Genomic DNA, 24,276 nt, shown 5'->3' on the forward strand with positions numbered 1-24,276 from the left:
GGATTTGGGATATAAGAGTAGAGAATCACAGAAGTTCATCCTTGAAAGAGGCTTCAGATTATCTTCTCATAGAAGGTTAGTCTGATAGTTTCAGAAGAGAGCAAGGAAAAGGATTTTGGCAAATTTCAAAATATACATTCTAATGTCATATCAACTGAGTCACTGTCTCTGAAACTAGATCAATAGTTCTGTTCCCATACCTAATGTAACTTGTACATTTCCAGAACTCTTTTAGGTATACCAATTGACTCCTTGATAGAAATTGAGTTAATTGATGGAGTTGTATAAATATCTGTGATTTCCTTATGGTCTTCATCTTCAAAGATTAGAGAACAATTGCTCTCTGTTCCAAGGAACACTTGAGAATGTATCGAACAAGTAATTTGAGAACTATCTAATGTGTTCTACCATTCTCTGTTTTGTTTTTTTACACAGAGTGGGTAATATATTTTCAGGAAGCCAGCACCTTGAGATCAAGGAATCAAGATATAGGCCAATGGACATTGAATGGTTTCCTTTCCTTAACACCTCAGGAATTGTGGGCCTTACCCAGGACAAGAGACTCCAATGTACCGGGAAGTCTCAATATGTATAGGAAAACAGAGAGGTACAATAAGTCTGACTTCAGATGGAAACCAACATGTCACACAATTTAAGTTGCCTCCCTTGGTTGATTGTGATAGAAGAGGAAAGACCAAGAGCCCCAAATGAACTTAATAGAGAGGCTTCCTTGCCACAAAGAATCTAAAACCAGCGGCTATATCAGTGGTGTGCAACAATGCATGCTATAGAGGAAAATAAGAAGAAGATATAAGAAGATGGGAGATAGAAGAGAAAGATATACCAATAGTTGGGAAGGAAAGAAAGCTTGGGGGATGTATTGTTTAGTTCTCCCAGATGATCCCAGGGCACGAGATCTTACCATTCCTTGTTCTCTCTTAGCCATCTGTACCTTTCTGGCTGAATCTAAGCACCTCAGGCAGGAACCCTGTCAGTTTGGTTCAATTCAATATTGCCAGCACAAGGTACAGAGCCTGTCATGTAATAAATGCTCAGTAAATAGCTGTGTATTCACTCATCATATTTTAGAACTCAACTTTGTGGTTCTATAATGGTCAATCCGTCTAATTACTGGTCTTGCTGATTAGATAATTGTAGGCCACTTCAGATATTACAAGTATTTGACATCCTTCTGCAAGGTATAGTCCTGTGCTTATTGTTGTTATTGACTTTCTGAGCTTGGAGATAAGTAATGTCAAACATTAAAAGTATACTTAAAAAAAAAAAAAAGACAAGGCATTCTCTTCCTACTGGCTAACCTCACCTATGGGACAAAAGAATCTTCCAGGCCAAAAGGAGTAGGGTAAAATAGAGAGAGCTTGGGCTGGAATCCACCAGAGCAGATTTTCTGAAAGCTTATCTTTCTTAGAGATTTTCTAAGAGATATTTAAACAGCAAAGCAACTTGAGGACATGGGCCCTAAAGAGAGAACAGCACCTGCCTCGCTGAGCAGCCTAGTCTGGAAACTGCTGGGTTAGCAACACGTTGCACCCCATGAAAACTTGTGACTTCAATGTGAAAGAGAAAGGCTTTAATTAAATTGGGTGTTTCTGTGTCTCCCACAGGAAGGTGGTATTTGAGGGTTGAGAAGCTGAGAACTTTATCAGAATAAAGGAAGCCTTTTTAGAAACCCTGGAACCCCACTGTGCCTGGTGCTGTACTTCACCCCTGTGTGGCTATGTCTTTGCCTTTAGAAGCACTGTTACCATTAGCATTCTTTTGCAGGCAAGCAGGGCTAAACCTGAAATGATGTTCTTGGTCTGTGGCCTGGGATTATCTACACTGGGCTTTTATAAACTTTTTTATGGGTTGCAGGTTTTAGAGAGTGGGAGAATTCCTTGTGGGGCTCAAGATTTCTTAGGGTTTTTTTGTTTTAGTTTAGGAAAGAGGGTCTTAAAGGGGTGTGGTGGGTTTAGGGCACATTTCCTCAGGCTTCAACCAGTGGATTCTGTTATTCAATACAATTGAGGCAATGCTAATTTGAACACTTACCACATGCAAAGTACAGTTCCAATATCTGAGGATGTAAAAGGGAATGTGATGTCTATTATGGACGGAAGAAGTTTGCAAATGAGCACATACTTAAGTCTAATACAAGATTGGAAACACTGCTATAGGTACAAATAAAGAAAAGTCTGTATTAGGGAAAGATAAGTTCTTACTGATGGAGATGGATGAAATCTCACTAAAGAAGGAATATATAAGCTTGGTCTTAGATATTACCCAGTATTTCCACAGCTAGAGAAGAGGGGATGGCAAAATAAAGGCTTGCTATGGGCAGTGTGTTGAATAGGTGGTCAGGGACCATGGGCACTGGACTCAGCAGCTTGAGTTAAAACCCTGGTTTGTATCACTTAGGAGCTATGTTCCTTTATGCATATTATGTACTTCTGTGTGGCTTCACTTGTAAAGTGAGGATAATGATTGCACCCACTTTAAAGGTTTGTCATGAGGATTAAGAGTTAATACATACCATGCCTGTAATAAGAGCTCAGAAAGTGCCTGCTATCATTATACTTTAATGCAAACGTTGTTCTAACCTCTGTCTTTGGGTTTATCTTGTACTACTGTCACTAGCATTGCACCCAAACACCTGGCTGGCTGGCTCATGCACATGTCCACGTATCCTATTCTCTGCTGCCCATGTGCTTTTCCATTTTTTTCGCCACCCAAAATCTCTCCATCTATCAAAATCCTATCTATTCAAAGCTTACCTTAAACACCAGATGACTTCCCAACAAATGTGAATAACCTTATTACACTTAATAGGCATCATGGCAAATTTTTGGAAGCTGCCTTTCTGAACCTTGCTATTAACCAAGGCTACTACCAACCTCTGGGGTGATTCATGAGGTCTGAGGAATGTCACAGTTTCCCTTCCTTCTCCCTGGAGGGGAGTGCATGCACCGGAGGTGGGGGGGGGGGGGCGGGCGGGAGTGGGCAGAGAAGAGTCATCCTTCTGTTATTTCTAGATTTCACTGAAATATGACAGCAACACAGAAGGAGCAAGATAAAGCTGGCTCACTGTGTGTGCTAGTGTTTCACTTAACCAGATCTAATGGCCATTGCCATCTTTGTGATATGCCAGGACTCAGACCTCTTCATGAAGGTCCCAAGAATATTCTGGGACAGGCTGTTTTGAAAATCGTTTTATAGATTGAGCCAGAGGAGTGATCCAATGTGGATGGAAGATTTCCCACCAAGGGGTCAATCGAGTCAGTAGCCAACATTGGATGTAGAGTTGGGCTGTTGGCTAGAACCTCAAATATTTGATTGGGAACTGGAGGATGAGTGGGAAGAAGCCTTTCCTAGTCTGTGTTTACCTATCAGTCTGGGAACAAATTGGGGATCTCAGGCTCATGTTTCCACATCTCACTGTGTCAGGGTCCACCATTGATGCAGTACTTGGCAGAAAAGTTTGGGACTAAACAGACTTCTTTCCCACTCAGCTCGCAAGCCTGGAGAATCTGAGCTGGGGGTATGGGGGAAGGGCAGGAAAGGAAGGGAGGACCCACAGTGCCATTCCTGAGTTTTAATTAAAGGAGGAAATATTGGCTCTGACATTCTCGATTTGCAAGATCCAAATGTATCTTGACTTTTTTAGAAGTACCAAGGGCTCAGGTTTCACTGGGACGATCCTGCTCAGAACTTCTGACTCAAAATCTAAAGCTGCCCAGCTTCTTGGTAGTTGAATGCACAGCCAGTGCTGTGGCAAAGTGACATTCGATGGCTGTGAGTTGCACAACAGCATGAAGTCAGCCTTCGGATGGGAGCTGGATGTTGAGCAATGCCATTTGGAAGAGAGAGGTCATGCACAGAAACCTGTCCAACAGTTCTAAGAATTTTATATCTTTAAAACGGTTCAATATATTTCTTTATGTGTTGGGACCTAGGCTTTCCAAATCCCTGATTAATTTGATATTTTTCCAGAAATTTCCCCGAATTTTGGGTCAGGCAGTGAATTTCCAGTTGACAGATAAGCTCATTTTAAACTTTTTTTGTTGCTGTTAATCCTCACTCAAGGACATTCTTGCCATTGATTTTTAGAGAGTAGACGAAAGGGAGAGAGAGAGAGAGAGAGAGAGAGAGAGAGAGAGAGAGAGAGAGAGAGAGAGATCATTGTGAGAGAGACACATCAACTGTCTGCCTCCCACACATGCCCAGACCAGGGGCCAGGAATGAACCTGCAACCCAGGTACATGCCCTTGACTGGAAATCGAACCCTCAGTCCTTCCATATGTGGGCCGATGCTCTACCACTGAGCTACACCTGCAAGGGCAAGCTAAACTCCTTTTAAATAGCCCATAGTGAGACCAAAATAAGGCATTTAACATGGGGGAATAATTTCCCAGTAGGGCCCCTGCTATTGTATCTGTCCCTTCTTCCCAATCACTCCTTCCCCAGCTTCTTTCTTAATGCCGAGTCCGGGGTGCCTGAAATCAAGAGCATCCATGAGGCAAGGTAGGGAGACTCTGGTAAGATTTTTTGTCTCTCATTCCCACAGGTGGGAGACATACATTCCAGTGCATTCCATCGAAAAGGATGGGAGCACCCTGCTGTTTCATCTCTAAATCCTCCTCCCAAGATAGACCTAGACAGCTTGGATGGGGAGCTGACATTTCTCTCCCTGGCCCTGGGGAGAGCTGAGTCATGCACACAAGGACAAGGATTTGGCTTATCAGACCTGAAGAACTGGGATCCCTTGAGGTAATGTTCCCTCCAGAATGAAAGGAAAATGGCTGCATATCTGACATGTGCTCAGTAGCAGCAGCTCTGGGATGTGGCCCTTCCTCTACATAATCTTTCCTGTCCATCATTATGCTCACTGCTAATAGCTGTTTGCTAAGGATCCACAAGTACATGGTAATTTGGTAAAAAATCTCCTTCATGAAAAGAATTTTTTTTTACCTTGATATCTCCCCCCCCCCTTTTTATTAATACATGGAAACAACCAAAGTGTCCTTCACTAGATGATTGGATAAAGAAGGTAGAGACATACAATGGAATACTACTCAGCCATAAGGAAAGGTGAAATACTGCCATTTGCAACAACATGGATGGATCTTGAGAATATTATGCTAAGTGAAATAAGTCAGAGAGAAAAAATTAAGAACTGTATGATTTTGCTCATATGTGGGATATAATGTGAAAAGCAGCAAATGAACAAACAAGAAAAACAAACTAACAAAAACTCATAGATATAGACAACATTATGATGGTTACCAGAGGGAAGGGGGAGTGAGGGTAGTAAAGGGTAAAGGGAGTTAAATATATGGAGACAGAAGAAGATTTGACTGCGTGGTGGGCTCACAATGCAATATACAAATGATATAGCATAGAATTGTACTTGAAATCAATATATTTTTACTAACTAGTGTCACCCTGATAAGTTTAATTTAAAATATAGAAAAGGGCTTTTGTAATAGCATATGATGACCATCTTGGGAGCATCTGAGGAGAAAGTTTTGCCCCTTTTGAATTCTTAACACTGACAGTCAATTTTTCCATATAAAGAAAGGTGTGTGTGTATTTTCTAATCTAGAAAGTAAGGAGTAGCCCTGGCTGCTTTGGCTCAGTGGCTAGAGCATCAGCCTGTGGACTGAAGGGTCCTGGTTTGATTCCGGTCAAGGGCACATGCCTGGGTTGTGGGCTTGATCCCTAGTAGGTGGCATGCAGGGAGCAGCCAATCAATGATTGCCTCTCATCATTGATGTTTCTATCTCTCTCTATCTCTCCCTTCCTTTCTGAAATCAATAAAAAAATATTTTTTTTTTTTAAAAAGAAGAAGGTAAGGAGCAATCCTGAGGAACTGATGAAATATGAACAAATGTACGTCAAAGACTAAAAACTGAATTCTAAACTCAAATGTCTTCATTTAGGGGAAAATCAGAGAAAACACCTCAGGGAGGAAAAGGTGTCAATTCTAACTGTTAAAACGTAATAATATTTTGTCAGGAGTTTTTCTCTCATTTCTGTTCAACTACAGACTTTCAGCTAGCATTAATCTAATCAAGAGGGAACAAATCTATTTATAATTGACATAAATGATAGTCCTATTTTTAGTTCTCGTTGGTGTTCCATGTTTCTCTGTGGGAAATTTTCCCTGAAACAAATGCCTACTTTTTGAAGCAACTGTATTTCAGGGACAGCCTTGATCATTTCTATTGCCCGAGCGATGTATTTAATTAACCTCTTATCCCTCCTTGAGGATGGTTGACTAGGGAAGCACTGCCCAATGTACAGCGACTCCTAATTTTGCTTTCACAGGAAACATACCTGACCCCAAAAGGAATCGCAGTCCTACTAGGAATCTGCAGGAAGATGCATGAATACCACGTTGGCTAACCTGTTTGCAACTTCAGAATGTACCCTGCCCTAGTGCCCTTCAATTCGAACAACCTCAAGTTATCGCTAGAAACCTGTAGCTGATCTTGATTCCCTGAGAATTTGGTGATGACTCCATAGGGATTATCTCACCTCATACTCAATGGGATCCTTTTTATCTCTAAGACCTTCCCTGGCAGGTTCTGTTTAAGGCCCTTCCAGCCGGGAAACCCCAAGGGACTAGAATAGCTAACACTTACAAAGGCTGCAGGGCAGGGCTGATTGTACCCATTTTATAAGCAAGAAAATTGCTCAAAGGCACCCAGATTATAACCCAAAAAGCCAAGTCTCCTTAGGTGTTCAGGTCTCCTCACTTCATATCCTGGATACACAGTAGTCTATAAAATGCTCCCAAATTTAATTACATTTTAGAAGAGTGACTTTATTCATTTTAGCCCATATTTAACAACTGGTCATTTTTATCCAAATCCATTTAGTTGCATCAAATTCTGGAACCACTGAGTTTTAACTCAATAGCCTTGTAAGTTGTTGGCAGTGCTTCTGCCAGGACACACAGGAGTGAGAACTCTTTTCTGAGCATTTGGTACCTTTAGAAATGGACACTTTTGAAAGCAGTGTGCAGACCTCTTTTTGTTTCACTCTTTCCAGGGCACTGGAGCTCCACCTGGTTCAGCTCACTATTTCAGCAGGGCCCCCAGGAATGAACTGACTCCTGTTATTCTGACACTTGTTGATATATGGAAGGGTTTGCCGATGTTCCTCGTGAGACATGCAATAGTAAATTAATTGGAAGATCACAGCCAGCTTCCAAGAAAAAGGATCATGTTCTGTTTACCTAAATTCCCTCAGTAGTTTCCTTGAGAAAGGGCATTTCTCACTCCCTACTTGAAATGCCTAAAAGTCCACGGGGGCCTTCTGTCTCAGTCATGTCTGCATTTCAAATGAGTTCTTGCCTTCTTGTGGATACACAGAACTAATCTAGGCCTGGACAGCCCAAGAAAAATGGATAACAATTAATTCCATGTACACACTGACTGTACTGTGTACGGGGAATTTGTGGGATAGCACAGAGATGAATAAAGCAGTCCTCATCTTCGAGGAGCTTAGAGTCAACCAGATGATATAGAGAATGAACACTCACAAAAAATCAATATAGAATAGGTGATAAATGTTGTGAAATTGCTACTCAGAGGAAAGAAAGTTGACACCTAGTAGGAGATTTTACAGAGAAGGTGACATTTGAAAGAAGTACAGAAGGAAAGTTCAGGAAAATAAAACATGTAGTAGTAAGTCATCTAGGCTGGCTTTTGGAATATGTAAGGGGCATTTGTAAACTCAAATGCCTATCAGAACCAAGCAAATCATATAAAGGAGTCAAGTGGGCCAGAGTAAGTTAATAGAGAGTGGTGGAGATTTCAGTAAAGCAGAAAGCATGTGTCAATCTAGAGGGGAGAATACTTTAGTAACTATTGGTAGGTAATTCAAAGTTTTAGAAAAACACTATATTTGCCAAACAAAATACTTCTGAAGATTGGATACGACTTACAGACTGCCAGTTGGTGAATTTTGCTGAAGGGAAACATGAAGAAATACAATTGTAAAGTTAGAAAGAGGACTTATATAAAATGCCTTAACATCAAATTTGGGTGTTTGGATTCAATTTACTTAGCTGTGGATGGCCACTGGAAATTGTTTAGAAAAGGGATAAAGTGATTAGAACTGTGCTTTAGAAAGATTAATCTCTTGGGAGGGATGGCCGGTGTCAAGCAGTATTGGACACAGAGCAATCATTGAGGAGGCTGTTGCAAAATAGTTTTAGTGAGTAATGAGGAGGACCTAATAATGATGGGAATGGAAGGGACACGTGTAATCTTCTAGTGAACTTGTTACAGCTGTTCTGTATCTTGGTGCAAGACAAACTACAGTGCTACAACTTGCTGTGTTTGAAAAGTGGGGTCTAATGGTCTCTAGTGTCTTAACCACCCCGAGTGATTGTGTAACTTGTTCAATTGCATTGGCTGGGAACCTGACCTTTCCTGCTTTACAAGGTCATTGGCCAAAAACTCCACTTGCTCTTGAAGAAATAAACTGTTGGATCATTTCTAAATTATTGAATATTTGGTTTTCCAGAGTTGGATTCTTCGCTCCCTGTGAGGACTTGATTGTCTTTGAAATTCTATCTGAGCTGTACACTTGTTATGTTTGAGGAGAACTATGAAATTCCTTAAAGATAAGTTTTGTGTCTTGTTCATATGAAACAGTAATGGCTAGTCTACTGCCTGCATGATATGCAAAAGCAATACATGAGGGTTGAACTGAATAAAAGAGAAAGGTGTATGGTTAATATCCAGCGAGATCACACATATCTGGGGCAGGGGTAGCATGAGTTAATCTATGCTTAGACCTGATGGGTATATAGATGAATAAAGAAAACCTAGAATGCACTGTGGTGAGATTGAGGAGCACCTATCCTGCCACTCAGGAATTCTGGCCAGCAATGCTAGGTCACCCAATTTTTAAAGAGAAGCTGTTAATATTGTTTTTATTTAAAATCTCTTGATTTTTTATAATTCCAAAAATTAAAAAATATTCTGAGTGGACCAAACAAAACATGTTTGTAGGCTAGATTCAGGTGTGTTGGGAGTAGGGCCTGCCCTCATTTTGTGGCATCTGCTCTGGAGTATTAACTCCAAGAGGATATGGTTATGCTTTATTTAGTCTTTTCACTGGAGGTACCCAGTGAATGGCATGGACTCGAATATCATAGGGGAGAAGTATTCCTGTCTGACCCAAGCTTGGGGCTGTATGATTGATGTTTAATGGGTCCCCACATGCTATCATGAAACCTCTGTGAAGACATGGCTTCATCCTCCCTTGCATTGCTTAGCACAGAGCAGATACCCAGCCAGTGATGCTATAATTAAATTGGTTAGTGCTATAATTTTACTTCTATACATGGTACTAAAGCACTGAGCAAAGGTAATGAAATAATGCTAATAAAGAAACATACAATAAGCTACATATCCAGTTGTATTTCTTAAAGGATTTTAGAGATTTCTATGCAACAACAGTAAACATTAGTTCTAAAAAAGGTCTTATCTTGTCAACATTCTTTTAATGGGTAGAGTGCTAAGGAGTCAGGGATATTGTTGTATTAAAATGCTGTGGATTAAATTCAAATAAATTAAATATACAATTGCGAGCTAAGTCCAATATCACCTTATCCTAGAGTTGAATACCATCAAGAAGTGGCATGTACTTAAGTTTAAAAAAACATATGTGGAAAAAAGTAAAAACTATACCTGTGATGTATTACTTTCCCCCTGGAAAATTATAAAAACAAGTGGAATGTCTTACTTTACCTTAATATAATTGTTCTAGTGGACACAGGTTTTGAGACCTATGGAACCAATCACCAAATTTATCAAGTTTATTTAGTGGTAAAGCACTGAGTAAACTCAGGATTCCTTAATTCCCAAGTTCAAAGTCCTCTCCCCCACTTTTTAAAAATGTCATTCAAGGAATAGAAATTACAACTGGACCTCTGTTCCTCGTACCTGTCCTGCTGTGGGAGAATGTCTTTCTGAAGCCATGTCCTTTAGGTAACTTGACCTTCATTAATAGGCTCAGGCTGGGGAGTGTGCTGAGTTCCAGAACAGGTCTAGTGCAAGCTGTCACCCAGGGAGTCAGCTGTCTCTTTGAAAAACAGTTTCAAATTTAACCTTCACCTTCTAATAGGTGACAGAAACCTCCTTAGCTTAGCTTAAAACCATTTCTTTTAAATCCCAATAGCAACCCTAATGAAACTAACCAACTCAGAGTCATAAGAAATAATATTAGAACCTGGCTGAGCATGACAAGGGAAACAATTTGACATGAATAAGACACACATTTGTCCACTTGGTACAATTAGAAAAATAATTTTAAGGACTCTTGCTTGGCTATTCTTAAAAAATAAAAAAAGTAATGATTGAAAAAGAAACTGGCAAGATCTTAAGACTGGATCACAGCTTCTGGCCCCAGTGATGGGTTTGGAAATTGCAGCCACAGCAATTAGGAGTTCCAATTTTAGGTTCACAGAAGGTCAGGCCATGGGGTTATCCTTGGAGCAATTCTATATTTCTTCTGAGGACAGGCTCCACCAACTTGAGAGAATTGGGACTTGATGCAGTTGAGTCAGCCTGTATACTGTGAACGACCACAAGCACGTTTGGTCCCAACAACATTTTCCAAATCTTCAGTGAAAGTTCAACCCTGACTATTTTGTGTTCTCTCTCTTAATGGGTGGAGTCACCAATCAACAGGTATCTGTTGTTTCCTGTGATTCCCTAGACCCGGGCTCCTCAAATATCTATGGAGAGCCAAAAACATCACTACATCAAACTGAGAATGGAGTTATAATATTAATGCAATTAGCTAGCAGTCAAGACTATGCCAAAAACATAACCATCCCTGTAACGGGGGACATTCGCTGTGCTTTACAAACTCACCATGAAAGAATTGGATCCATAGGAAGGAACATGCTGAAAATGGTTTCAATATGATCCTCTATTTTTATTCAATATGCATTGATTGAGGGTGTCCAGCCAAAAACAATGAGAAAATGAGCCAACACTAGTCTTACCCTTTGACCATATTATATATAGTTGCAGCTGAAATGTGTTATATGTTTCAGGAATAACAAAGCATCCATATGGAACAAATATTTGGCAGTATGGTAGCTGATGAAATCAGGAAAAATTAGACAAATTATCAATCTCTTGCTCCCAAATTACCCAAAAAAGAAATTAGATCCATTTTCAGTAGCTTTGCTTTCAAATTTCTTCTTTCTATGAGTCACCACTACCTTCTGCCAAACTAAATATGTCTATGAACTGCTGGAAACTTTAATGGAAAGAAACATAAAACTCACAATACGTAGGAAAATTTAAGCTTCTTCATGGAAGACCTTAATGGAAGACTAGCAAGTCAGGAATATGTGGAGACACAAATAATGCATCAACAGTTTCTTTTGTTTTGTGCAGCATTTGAATTAACACACAATACAAAATGCATAAACATGTCAACCAGCTAACATTACTTCAAATTAAAATTACCTCTAAAAATGATTAGCTCATTACTTTTTTTAAACCTTCCAATCCATCAAACTACTAAGGTCTATGAAAATCCATAGTCCTATAGTCAGGTTGATCAGATTTGGACTTCATGATGTTATTCAATTGGTAGAAACTGGAAAAAAGGCTTTTAGGAATGGTTAAGAGCTTGAGCTTTCGAAGACTACCCTGATGGATTACACCAGAGACTATGATATAGCAGTTCACTCTGTGTTTATGGACTGTGGTTGCTAGTACTACCTTCATGTGAGTTTCAAGGTTGAGTTTAAAGTGTCCCACTGTGCATTTAGTCCCACTGAGAATGAGGTGACTGAATTGTGGCCCTGGCTTTTCCAGCAACATGCTTTATGACCTCATGCACATCATGTTTTTTCTGGACGTTGCTTTCTTCATCTGGGAAGTGAGAGCACTGGACCAGATTGCTGTATATGGTTCTTTCTAGCTCTCTAATTCAATTATGCTTTGGCAAATAGAGCAATTCTCATAGTGTTCTCTGAGGGCTGGTGCTCTATCTGTTATACCTGCCTTGGGCTTATTTGCCAGGGATGTAGTACCATTTGTTGAGAACCTTCCCTTGACTACCCCTATTTCTTTTAGTATGAATGCCTCAGATGAAATAAGATAAAGGAATTGAGTGGAGATTGTTTTCATAACCAATTTTCATTGGTAGAACCCATTTGTGAGGCCTCCTATGGTAGCCCTTAAAAACTCCCTGTTGATTAGAATTAGCTTATTGTTGATCTAGAAGTTTCATTGGGGCAACCATGAATGGGTTTCAAGAGCTGACACTCAAATAAAATAGACTTAAAATCTATACCTTCAGTCTCAGATTCACAGTGGTGGCAGTAGCAAATGGAAAGTCATGGGGTATATTCTGGAGACTGGTAGATGAAAATAGCTTTTGGAATAACTTTTCCAACATCAAGTCAAGGAATTTTAGTGCCCACCACTGGATGCTAGGGAGGTCAGAGACAATTTTTAAAATTTACTTTCTTTTTATGAAAGAGCTCAAAATAGAAAGGATGAAAATTCCCACCGGCAGTAACTGGTATTTGATTGTGTGGTTCAGAAGTGTCTTAGCTGTGCCAGATGTTGTGTCTCTGGGAACCATTAGATGCGAAACCTCAGGGATAGAGTCAAATAGTCATTGATCCACATGCTGATAAAACTCACAATATTGATTTCATCAAAACCACGCTTAAACAAAAAAATTCAATTCCCCTAAGTCAGGCTGTGATAAGGAATCAGTTGAGATGGGCAACCTGAGAGCGCAAAGATACTTTTCTGATTAGTGAGTACATTTCTTCTGCTGAACACTGCTTTTTGAGGTTAAGCAGAAATCACCAAGAGCTTACTTGGGAGAATAGAAATCTTTCGCCTATGTGTATGATGCTTCAGTGACTACCTAACCACCTCACGGAGACAAACTTTTTAAGCAAGTTCACTCAGTGTGGTAAAGTGATAGGCCCCATCTCTTTTTCTCCTTCCAATGAGGACATAAGCAGTAATAATGAGTGAGCATTCTGAAGATACGCTAATTAATGCTTGGGTCATCTAAATGCAAACAGATACATGAATAGGAGAATACCAACATGCTTTTCTTTTTTATTAATAAAGTTGAGAAGATACACTGCCAAATTAACTTTTCTAGATTGCAATTATTGCAGAACCATTGAGCTAATGGGTCAATGTCATTAATGGTTGAAGCCAAACCACCGAATTAATTTAAGGACAGTGATTAGAGGGACAGGGCAAACTATTTGATTCAGTCCATCAATAGTGACACATATGGATGGCCCTTTCAGTTTCCAAAGCTCTTCTATAGTTCAGCCCGAGGTGCAATGTTTTTACACCCATTTTAGTAACGAGGAATATAAGGTCCAAGGATATTAAGTGACTGCCCTAAGGTCATAAAGCTGTTAAGTAGGGAAGCTGGGTGAGGCCCAAACATAGAACTTATGATTTCCAAATTAATACTTTCATCTTCTCTTTCTGCTTTCTGGTGGGACTGCTTATGGACAATAAAACGACTGTGGCGATACTGAGATAGGAAAAACACAAGAACGAAGGAGAAAAATTGTGGCCGCTGTCTCTCAACCAGGCTTCTTCACTTGTGAGGAATTGAGAGTTGATTTATTATATGACCAAGAAGAGAATGGCCACAAACGCTGAGGTCACAAAGATAACCAGCTTCTCTTTAATTTGTTCTAGATGGTCGCAAAGTTCTAAGCACACAGCTCTGCTCTGTACCATTTCTGTCTCCCATTACTCCTGTTACCAACATAAATGAGTTTCATGGCCATAAGGTGAAAGGGAAGGCCTGTAAACACCTTTTATTTAGCCTATAGGAAGAGACTTTTATTTTTTCAGAGAAAAGCTTTCAAAACTACAATCACTCTTCTCATTGCTTACTCTGGGCAGTGCCCACAAACTCCTGATGAACCAGTGATGGATCATTCATTTGTGTTGCTTGTTTCACTCATGGCTTTCCATATCCCTAGTCACTTCTCTTCCAGAGACTTCTCTAGTCCAGTAGTTCTCAGTGAGGGGTGATTTTCCCTCCCTCCAAACCCAGAGACATGTGGCAATGTCTGAAGGCTTTTTTTTATTATTGTCTCGACTGGGAGGAGGGGACTACTGGCATCTAGAGGGTAGAAGCCAAGTATGGTGCTAAATTTCCAAAAAGCGCAGGACAACCTCCCTCCCCCAACAGAAATGATCTGCCTTCAAATGTCAATAGTATTGAGATTGAGAAACTGTGTTGCTAACGGCAGTGCTGGGAGAGGCAAGTGGGGGAGTTGGAAAACGAAGTAGGATTTAAAAGCCTGCTATTTGGTCTCACAAAGAGGCTGAGGCTGGGGATAGGGAGGAAGGAGAAGCGAGGGGGCTGAAATCGGTAGTGCCCCCAAATCTTTTAAATCGAGAGTTCTAACTCTCTGTGCTCCTTTCCCCAGTTTCAAAGATAATCAGGAATTGGCTGCGTGTGGATTGGCTCAGGGCAGACTTTCTTAATCACTTCCCTCTGATGAAAGACCCATTTCATCAGGGTAAATGGCACAGAGGTGCTACCATCTCCCCAGCAATACTCACAGATCGGACTCTGTGACTAACACATTTGCAAAGTTTCAAAAGACCCCTCCGACAGCCTCTCTACTGCCTCATAAAGACCACAGATGAAAGAAGGAAGTCTGAAGAGATTCAAAGAATATTTGCTTGGAAGATTGCAAAAAAAAAAAAAAAAAAAATCAGGTGTAAATTTTTTTTGGCTTGGGGCTGTCGGAGAAATCTCCCGAAAAAAAAAAAAAAAAGCTGATCCAACAACTGTTCAGATTGTTTCAGATTTTCCGGGAGCACAGCTTTGCTAAGTCATTCCAAAGCAGTTTTACCCAAGTTGACATTGGAGAGAGTGACCAGAATCAGAGTAGTATAAGATATAATAACACTCCAAGTTATGAACTGAAGTGGACTTGGAAGGCCTGAAGCACATCTGAGGGCTTTGAGCACAGTATAGGTAACAGGTAGGGAGTCACTTCAGTTTGTACGAATTTCTACAGCACAGAACAAAAGTGTTAACTGAAGTCTCAGGTGAGTTTATTGGATTGAGAGAGGCACCAAAACCTACATTCATTTGGATGAGCTTGATTGGAGGCCCCTCCTGATCATTTTACCATATCAGGTGACTTTGACATAGGCAGGCTTCATTGCTACTAAAGGCAGAACACTGCATTGGAATCAGAAAACAGAACTGACAATATCTCCTTCTGCCTCTGCCACTAGTTAGCAGTGCGACCTTGGATCTGTCACTTCTCTCTGTGTTTCATTCTTGGTGTTTGACTAGATTATTTTTCAAGGGCTTGTAGCAGTTTTCCAGGTTATTTCCTTTGAACAATGAGGTAGTTTTATGAGGGAGATAGTACAGAAATGGATACTTAATCAATGATCAGGTTCTTGGGTGTCTTCCAGGGTCTTCACCATGCACTTTTGGGGGGGCATATAAACTCTTATCCCTGCAGAATGGCTGAATGTTTAATGTAAAATGTTTTAATTTGAAAGACTGTGTGGTTTCCTCTGGTTGCACAATTTCTCTTCGTGTCCATGCGGCTGCTGATCAAATATTGCAAAGCCATCAATTACCCTAGGACAAATGCAGAGGGCCATGTGCAAAAGTTCTGGCCAATTACATAAAGCAATATGCCAGATGCAAAGTAAGTGAAGGGTTTTTCTCGGTATTCAGGGTTCAGTGAAAAAGTAAGAGGGGCAGCTATGCCAAGAATGAAAAGCCAGAGCTTGCCAAGTGCTTCTTTAAGTAGCTTTAGCCAATGTGAGACTAAACAATGCATTAAATAGGCCTACAGCTTACTGCAGTTAAGGAATTGCATGTCAAATAACAGCTCTTTGCTATGTTTTAAACATGATCTCGCATATAGATAAAGACAAACAAAATGCTGGGTTGTCATCGCCTTCATCTAACAGCTAATAAGGCCTGAGGATTTGAACTTTCCAGGCAACCAAAAGTAATGCTTTATGATGTCAGAGCCTGCTGATGTCTCACCCAGAGGTGTAGGATGGAACTTTGCCAGGGCAGCAGCTCAGTGCAAACCTATTTTTTGCCACCCTGGTTGTTAAAGATGCCTGGCTGCAAAAAAGAACAAAGGCTTTGTAGTCCATTGTTGTTGAGAACAATGAGAAATCTCCTTGGGAGATCTTGTGCCTGTTTTTAGTGTGTCTGATTCTTTGTATGGGCTGTGAAATCAGAAAGAAGTCTGCTAGAGGGATGAGATGGGCTCTTCACCGAGGCCTCGAGGAATGCTGGCATGGTGTATGATGTCTGGACAAGGTCTACAAAGACCCAGAGAATTCAAAGAACACCCAAACTCTCTTTTGGATCCAAAATGTCTAACCTACCAGCCACTGAAGATACAAGACATTCCAATATCCATGGTCCCCAAACAACTGGTTGCGTGATACCTGCACAGGTATCCAACTTTGCAGCTCCCACTACTCATTTCATGGTTAAGTTGGGGAAGTCTCTTTCTGCCTGGAACACTATCAAGATGATAATGCCTTGTGACCACCTCTCCCTTACCCCCTCTCTCATGGCACCCTGAAAAAGGTCCTTGGTCCAAATAATTAGCTCTTCTCCAGTAGGTATTTGAGAAGAACCAAAAGAACTAATAATTGCAAAAAATGAAAAGTTGAGGTTTGCTGGCAGAGGAAGAGGAAGACTTGAAGTTGGCCTGAGGAGGGACTCCCCCAGATCATATTGCATAACCTGGTACCTATAGGTGAACTATAGTGTTCAGTCTGAGTGGAGTCCAATAATCCAGTCTGGGAAGGCTCTTGAACAGGAACAGCCTTTCATCAAAGAAGACTTTTCTTGTGCACCTTGAGGAAATTGTTATTTCCTAACATTTTCTAGAAGGTGAAATTACATGGATATCTTCCTCTTGCCTCCTTTCAAAGAAGTGTTCAAAGTCAACTAGTCACCCAGGGGTTCTTGTTCCTCATTTCTCAAAAGAGGACTGGGATTTTGGAAGCATCTCCCTTTGCTCCAACACTTTGGGCCTCTATACATTATGAATGGCCAGATGAGCATGCTTTTTGGAGACAAGAGACCTTAGCTTTGGTTCTGGATCCATCCAGTGAGGTAAATGACAAAATCTCAGTGTCTCGCATTTCACATTTGTCCAAGGAAGCAACAATGCTTGCCTTCCAAGACTGAGGTATAGATAAATTGAGAGAGCTGATACTACTGAATTTTGAAAAAGTAACTATACTAGTCAAGCATAAGACATTTTTCTTGTTAGTGACCCTACTATATAACTGTTTCTGCTATTAATAGATTATATAAGCTGTGCCTAAGGAAAGAAAATGAGTGCATAATAAATTGGCTGTTCAGATACCTCAACCTTTGCCACAGACTCTGCAACTAATCCCAGAACAGAACAAATAAGTATCATGTGTATGGTGCTTACCATATGCCAAGAAAAATTCTAAGTTAATATGTTCTAATGTATTAACTTTTTAAACCCTTACATCAGTTCCATTAAACAGGTCCCATGTTACAGATGAGGAAGTTGAGGAACAAAGAGGTTAAGTAATTTGTTCAGGGTCATCCCCAAGTAAGCTACACAGGTGGTATTCAAACCCTGGATTCTTGGCAATAGAGACCATATTCTTGGTGTTGGAACCTTCACTCTTTTGCTTCTTATAATTTTCCATCCGAGATGAGATGGTCTTGAGAGCATTGAAATGTCATAAAAATGGAAATTATTTTCTAATTTTGCATAGACCATCACTTTCATAGTGGTTCCTTGGTCCTTAAATATGTCACTAGACATATTTAAAGAGTAGTAGCAACTACTTAGGGTCAATATAAAAAATATTGTTTTTCTTAAGAATATCTGTGGCTTATTAGCTTAGTGGCACTAATGATGAGGTCAGGGCATTAAGATCAAACCCTACATATGCCAATCAGTTTCAAAGAGAAGAGTTTTTTATAGTCAATGACTGGACTAACTTTGACCAGCTGTCATACAAATGCATGGCTGGTGGCCTGCGAGGTACCAAGCCAAAAAATGCCAAGGTGCAGCATAAATCCAGCCCTACTCAAGCAATGCTAAGTAAATTGGGTGACTATATCTTTGAATGACCCAAATTGTACCATCTCTGCTTTACTTGGAAGGCAGTATCAATAGGCTGGGGGAAAACTTTTGATCAAGGTTTAGAAGGCTACAGATTCTTATTTTCTCCTTCTAATTCAATAAAGGACAGCTAAAATCTGACCTCACTTGTCCCCATCATGTCCAAGAGAGTGAGAAAAATGTAGATGAGACAGACTCTGTTGGTCTTTCCCAGCAAAGGAAAATGACAATCTACTTTCTTTCATGAGGTATGTGTTCCTTTGACCAGATGAGCTGTGTATATTCTCTGAGGGGTTGAAAACCAACTTAAACAACAACAACAAAAAGAATGTGGTTCTTTTTTCTTTAAGTGGGCGTAATCTTCTCTTAGGGAACAGACAGAATCTAAAGAAGATAAAGGAGATGAAAGATTCTTTGGTCACTACTTAAACCCAAGGCCCACCTTTCTTGAGTAGTGCCAAATCTTTGTTAATTACAACCTAGACTATGAGTCTGTTAAAGTTGGAAGAGGTCATTTACTTTAACAAAATCTCCTTGTTTTATAGACAAGGACATTTCAACCCAAGAAGTTTAAGTGTTTGCCAAAATCTTACAACTAATGAGTGACAGGTCTGGGAGCAGTTTTCTGAGCACAATATTTCAAATGAAAGAAACTTGAGTTAATAATAATAACCTAGATGGAGGAAGGTTGTTTCAATCAATAACAATGAAATTCATGGCAAAGTTTCACATGAACTCTATATAAGCAGTATGTTTTAACACACAAAGAATGCCATTTGTTTATTCAGATCTGTTCTTAATAACTATGCATTGGAAGTACGTTTTATAAAAGCTATAAATCTGGAAGATCTGAAAGGGTAACCAACTTTCTTTTCTAATTGACTTACTTCTCTGTTTTTTTTCCAGACTGCCGAGGTAAAGCATATACAATTTATTTAAGGGATTGTTTATAGACTACTAAAACTAAAAAGGACCCCAGAAACTCACTTTCTTTTAGCTGCTGTTAATTGAAACCATCCAAGATGGTTGGCTGTCCATCAATATTTTTGAATTCTCTCCAAGGAGAGAAATTCCACAAGCCCTTGAAGAACATGTTAAAATGGTTAATGGCTCTCAAAAATTATGTCTATAGTAAACTTAATGTTTCCTATTTCACTGGAAGCTCGTTTCCTCTTGCAGTTCCACATAAAATAAGGTTATAACAAACCACCCTCTGTGAAAGCTCCATCAATCTGGTAAGATAACAGCTAGCTGTTTTTCAGTGTGCCACCTCTATTAAGCCACCATTTTTCTCATAGGACTATGAGCACACAAGACTGGCTGATACGCTCTCTTACTCTGATGCATAGGGAAGAATCAGTAATTAGCTCTTCATTGGAACTTTCATTTCAGAAAATGTCTGGGGAAGCTGCATTAATTATAGAGGAAGTGTTTCATTTAGCTGGGAAGATGCTTACAAAAAAGATAATCTAGATAGTTGTTTTCCACAGTGCTCTAGTGGGACTGGGGCTTGTAGAGAAATATGAGCTCATTCACAACACTGGGCCAAATCTATACAAAATTAGCATGACAGAAAATTTTATTCAGTTGTGTTTCTAATAAGGTTAAAAAAAATCTTTCCCTGTTAAACATTCTGGCCCAACAAAAAAGATAGATATGGAGGCAGTTTTCTTTCAGATGTTTGAATTTCACACTAAGATAAAAAACTTCCTTTCACTACTAAAAAAAAAAAATTATACTTTCAAAATGGGTCTTCAAGCAGCTTAAGGTACAAGGCGCAGCCACAGTAAAACTTTGAAAATAGGGGTAAAAAATAGTAAGAGTCAATTTACAGGGGATGGAGGTGGAAAAGACTGCTTTGTTCTAATAAGATTTCAAAGACTGTAAATGCTTAGAGCTGACTTCTCCACACACAGTAAATCTCAGGGGACAAACATGAAACTAAATAAAATTTCTTGACAACAGTTAATGCCTGTAAGAATAATCGGCTCAGACACAAAATAGACTATCATTGTAGCTTGGGGGATAACTAGAATGCAGCCACAAGTTTGTTAGTATATATTGCATTCATTTTTTTTAAAAAAAGTAACAGTTTTTTCAAATAGCTGCATAAATATGAGGTGAGAATTGTCCAAAGTACTTGATAAACCTAATTCTTGATGGTGTTGAAGACTAAGATCTCAAACAAGTAATTCCATTTCATTCAACTGGATTCAGTTCAACTCAATTCAATCCTGTCAGTTCAACAAATATGAGCCACTACTATAGTAGCCAGGCATTGAGTGAGGTACTGGGATTTAATGGTAAATAAATATAGTATTTCACATCAAGGAGCCCATTAAGAGGGTAAAGCCTGGTTAGGTGATTTCAAAAATGGGACAACATATTCAGGAAAAGTATAAATGATTCTGATCTAATCTCCCACAGTTATTTTTCTCTTATGACACTTGATAATACTTATGTGCATTTTTTAACCTCCCAACTAGTGACTAGACTGTGAATTCTTTGAAGGCAAAGTCAATCTCTCTCATTTGTTTCTAGGTCTCATTGATGACTGGTATAGGGTCTTACACAGAGCAGATGGTCCATCAATGTTTTGAGTTAAAGGATTTAAATGGGCTAACTTCTCTTGGGCAAACAGGATTATCCAGTTGAGTAGAAAGTTAATAAGAATACTTTTGTGCATGAGGGTCGACATCAGGGAAAAGATTTACATAAGCCACAGAATTGTATAAAGCAGAACTTATGAAACATAGAGTCTCAATGACAACGCTGACGATAATAATACACAATTTATAAAACACCTTCCTTTTCAAAGTCATACTCTAAACATCAAGAGTTGCCATAGATTAATGTGCCCTTTTCAATTTCAAAGCATTTGCTTAAATTGGATTATTGTAGTAATAATAAAAGAATCCTTTCAGTGCCTTGAAGTTGGTTTCCATCATAGTTGTCCAATACTCTTAAGTGTCAGTGTGAACATATATATGTACCATGGGGTTACTTGGGATGAAATCATTCTTTCTATTCTCATTTTACCATCATCGTCATTGGAGGATCCAGTTTCCATGCACTGTGCATGGAAATCCTGGAGCATATCATGTTGAACAGGACACTTCAACCTGGCACATAACAGAAAACACTTGTGGGCTTGGTAATCACCTGGTGAACTGGATCAAAGGAAACTACACAAATGGATTATCAAGGCAAGAGAAATCCTCTTGGGCATAATAAGTGAGGGCTACTTATTCGTTTTTAATGTGGACCAGTAGCAGCACTGTAAAGATTAATGGCAACCCTTTGCTGAGGGAAGTTGATGCGACACATTTGCCTTTTGTAAAATAAGACTGCTGCTTGATAAGAACCCACCTGGTGAACTCATTCATCTGCACTGCAACCAAGAGCTGGACAGAATCACGTTATTGCCAGAGAAATAGATGAATTAGCTCAATTAAAGTATTGGCTGGAAACAGAGTGGGATTTTGCCCATTCAAATAGTAGAAAGCACATCTCATTCTCTGTCACTAGTTGTTTAAATTCTATTTGTTGCCAAATCCACAATGTGTACAGATCATCAGTCCTCCTTTCAGCCTCTTCCTTCCCATCCCTCCACCCATCCACCCCAGAAACCTATATATGGACCCCTGTCCCAGCGCCCCTCCTACGCCCCTTCCCCACACCCACCACCTTCCCTGGGAAGAAGATGAGAAAGACTTGAAATGTGTGAGTCAATCCGGGAGCTATTCAAAACTTAGTGGGTGACTGAGGAAAGCTGTCTACACTTGAGCGATATGAAGCTCTAAGAATGATTCATGCTCACCGAGGACCTGAGCGGCCGTTTTCCGGAACTCTCCAAAATTCCAAAAAAAAAAAAAAATTATACAGAATGAACATCTGGCATTAGATTTCACTGTACTGTAATGTACAAGCTTCTGGCATAGATTCTTTAAGTGATGAGTTCCCTCAGGCAGCACCGACTGTTGTTTGTGCTTATTATTTGCAAGCGTTGACTTGGCCGTCTACTTTTCATTGACTGTCGACTTTTTAATCACCTGAGACCTCCGTGTGGAATAAGTAACCCCACACTTGTCAGAAACCCCTTTCCAGATGGTGATATCACTGGAGAGCCACAGAAAAAGGCTGTGCCAAAGGAAGGCAATAAACAAAAACTCAAGGTCAATTTGTGTAGAGGGCAAATGAACCTGGCATTTCTGTTTGCATTTAAAAGAGCCTGTGTATTTGCAAACATGCCTTTCAGGGAAGTTCAACCTCTGTCTGTTCCTGGAGATTTCATGTAGCATGGAGACATGGGATGTGCCCTCTTAATTTTTTTCCAAGTCCACCTTATTATTTTACTCCAAATTTCTTGGCACTTCAAACAGGTCTACATGTTTCCAGATGCTTATATGTGCACACAAAGGTTTAGAGAACAAAAACTCAATCCCTGAGGGCCATTCTGTCCCCTCCCTTCACTGAAGGGAATGGGAATGGTGAGGGAAAAGCATAATAGTTGCCTGAGTGCCCATCAGGAAATAGTTAAAAGACAAACTGCTAAGGAGGAAAATTCCATTTGAAATCTACAAAACCTGCCACAGCCGCACTGAAACACTAGGCTTACTTTAAGGTGAGGAATCGCAGGCTGAGGGTGGCTGCCTGCCACGGGCAGTCATTCAGTTCTTCACACACTCTCTGTGGTTGTAAATCCACAGAGCTGTGAGAGGGAGGGCTACTTACTGAAATAAAAGCCCCTGTCTCCACACACGAACTGAAGAGCGTCCACCAGCTCAGCCCCGCAGAGTGTCTCCGGTCCAGCTGTGACGGAGCTGGTGAAGGTGAGCAAGCACAGGGCCAGGTAGAAGAGATGGGAGGATGACATGATGTGCACCTTTACCTGCCGAGGAAACAGAAGGAGGGTCATGTTTCCTCCTGGGTCCTTGCAAGAGGATTGGGGGTGGGACAAGGGTGAACTGACCCCCCACACACATTCCATCACTGTTATGAATCAGAACCACCCTGCACAGAAGGGCAACAGCGTGCACGAGAGACCGCAGGGTGGCCTGAGCTGAGCACATCTGGACACCAAATGACCTGTGTGTAATCCCCTTGCTACTAGGAAACCTTGGCAAAGTCCTCCAAGGATCCCTTCTTTATGGGTTCCTAAACCTTTTGAATTATCAAAAGTTAAATGTGCTCAGTCCAGATTTGGTGCCAAATATGTTTTATTAATTTACATTCTCTAAAGACAGGCCATCCACAGATAGCATATGCATTCATTATTGACGAGAGTATTAAATTAACCAGAACATCCTTCCCTAGCTACTGATTAAAAAGAACTTACTGTGGCTTATAAAAATACTATATATCATTATAGAGTTTTTCTTTTTTTCACTTAAGATAGATAGAAAGAGAGAGAGAGAGAGAGAGAGAGAGAGAGAGAGAGAGAGAGAGAGAGAGAGATTTCTTACCTGGGGGATATCTTACCTACAGAAGTTAACACAACCACAAGTGGGAATATAAAAAACAGAAACAAGAAAAAATGTGAGGATTTAGGAATGAAATTGGCTCTTGCTAAGTAGACCCTACTCTTTCTGCATTCTAAAGCCCTTTGTGTCAAGCTCAATATCACATCAACACGTGTAGAGAATGTGTAGAGAATGCTTTCCATGAACAGGGCACCAAGCTCAAAACCTACAAAAGCTTTTTTTTTTTTTTTTTTTTTTTTTTAAGTCCCAGGAATTCTGACTTCACCTCTTGGAGGGACTTACATGACACTGGATAAATTTTATATCAATATATACTGAGGGACCCCTGGTTGGCTTCACTTCGCAGTGACAGACAGCCAAGTGGCAGCCCTGCCAGAGGCAGAATTCCTGTGGCTCACAGCTCCATCCTCACTCTCAGTAGAAGAAACAAGGCTAAGGTGATCATTAAGTGTTTCCATATTACTACTTGTGGCACAAAGCTGTGGTTTCTTCCAGGAAGGCTCCCAAGGCGAGCAGCTTCCCCGTTCTTAGATGCATCTACTTTCAACAGCATTGGAAGAGTCATCAGAATAGGTTAAGTGAAAGACCCTGTTAAAGGTCATGGAGTTAGACTGGAAGCTATTAGGATAA

At 40.1% G+C, this 24,276-nt stretch overlaps 1 protein-coding gene across 1 annotated transcript in view; it reads right to left on the minus strand.

Moving 5' to 3' along the window:
- The window catches only part of IGF1 (insulin like growth factor 1), a gene marked incomplete at its 5' end in the record, with an annotated part of 53,672 nt that overhangs the window by 26,206 nt on the left and 3,190 nt on the right, over positions 1–24,276 (minus strand). Inside the window, 1 exon segment of the mRNA XM_081083138.1 lies at positions 22,898–23,054. Within this exon segment, the coding sequence (XP_080939264.1) occupies positions 22,898–23,054 (157 nt within the window).

This window comes from Myotis nattereri (assembly GCF_964212035.1).
Source record: "Myotis nattereri genome assembly, chromosome: 2".
In the NCBI taxonomy this organism is placed as follows: Eukaryota; Metazoa; Chordata; class Mammalia; order Chiroptera; family Vespertilionidae; genus Myotis; species Myotis nattereri.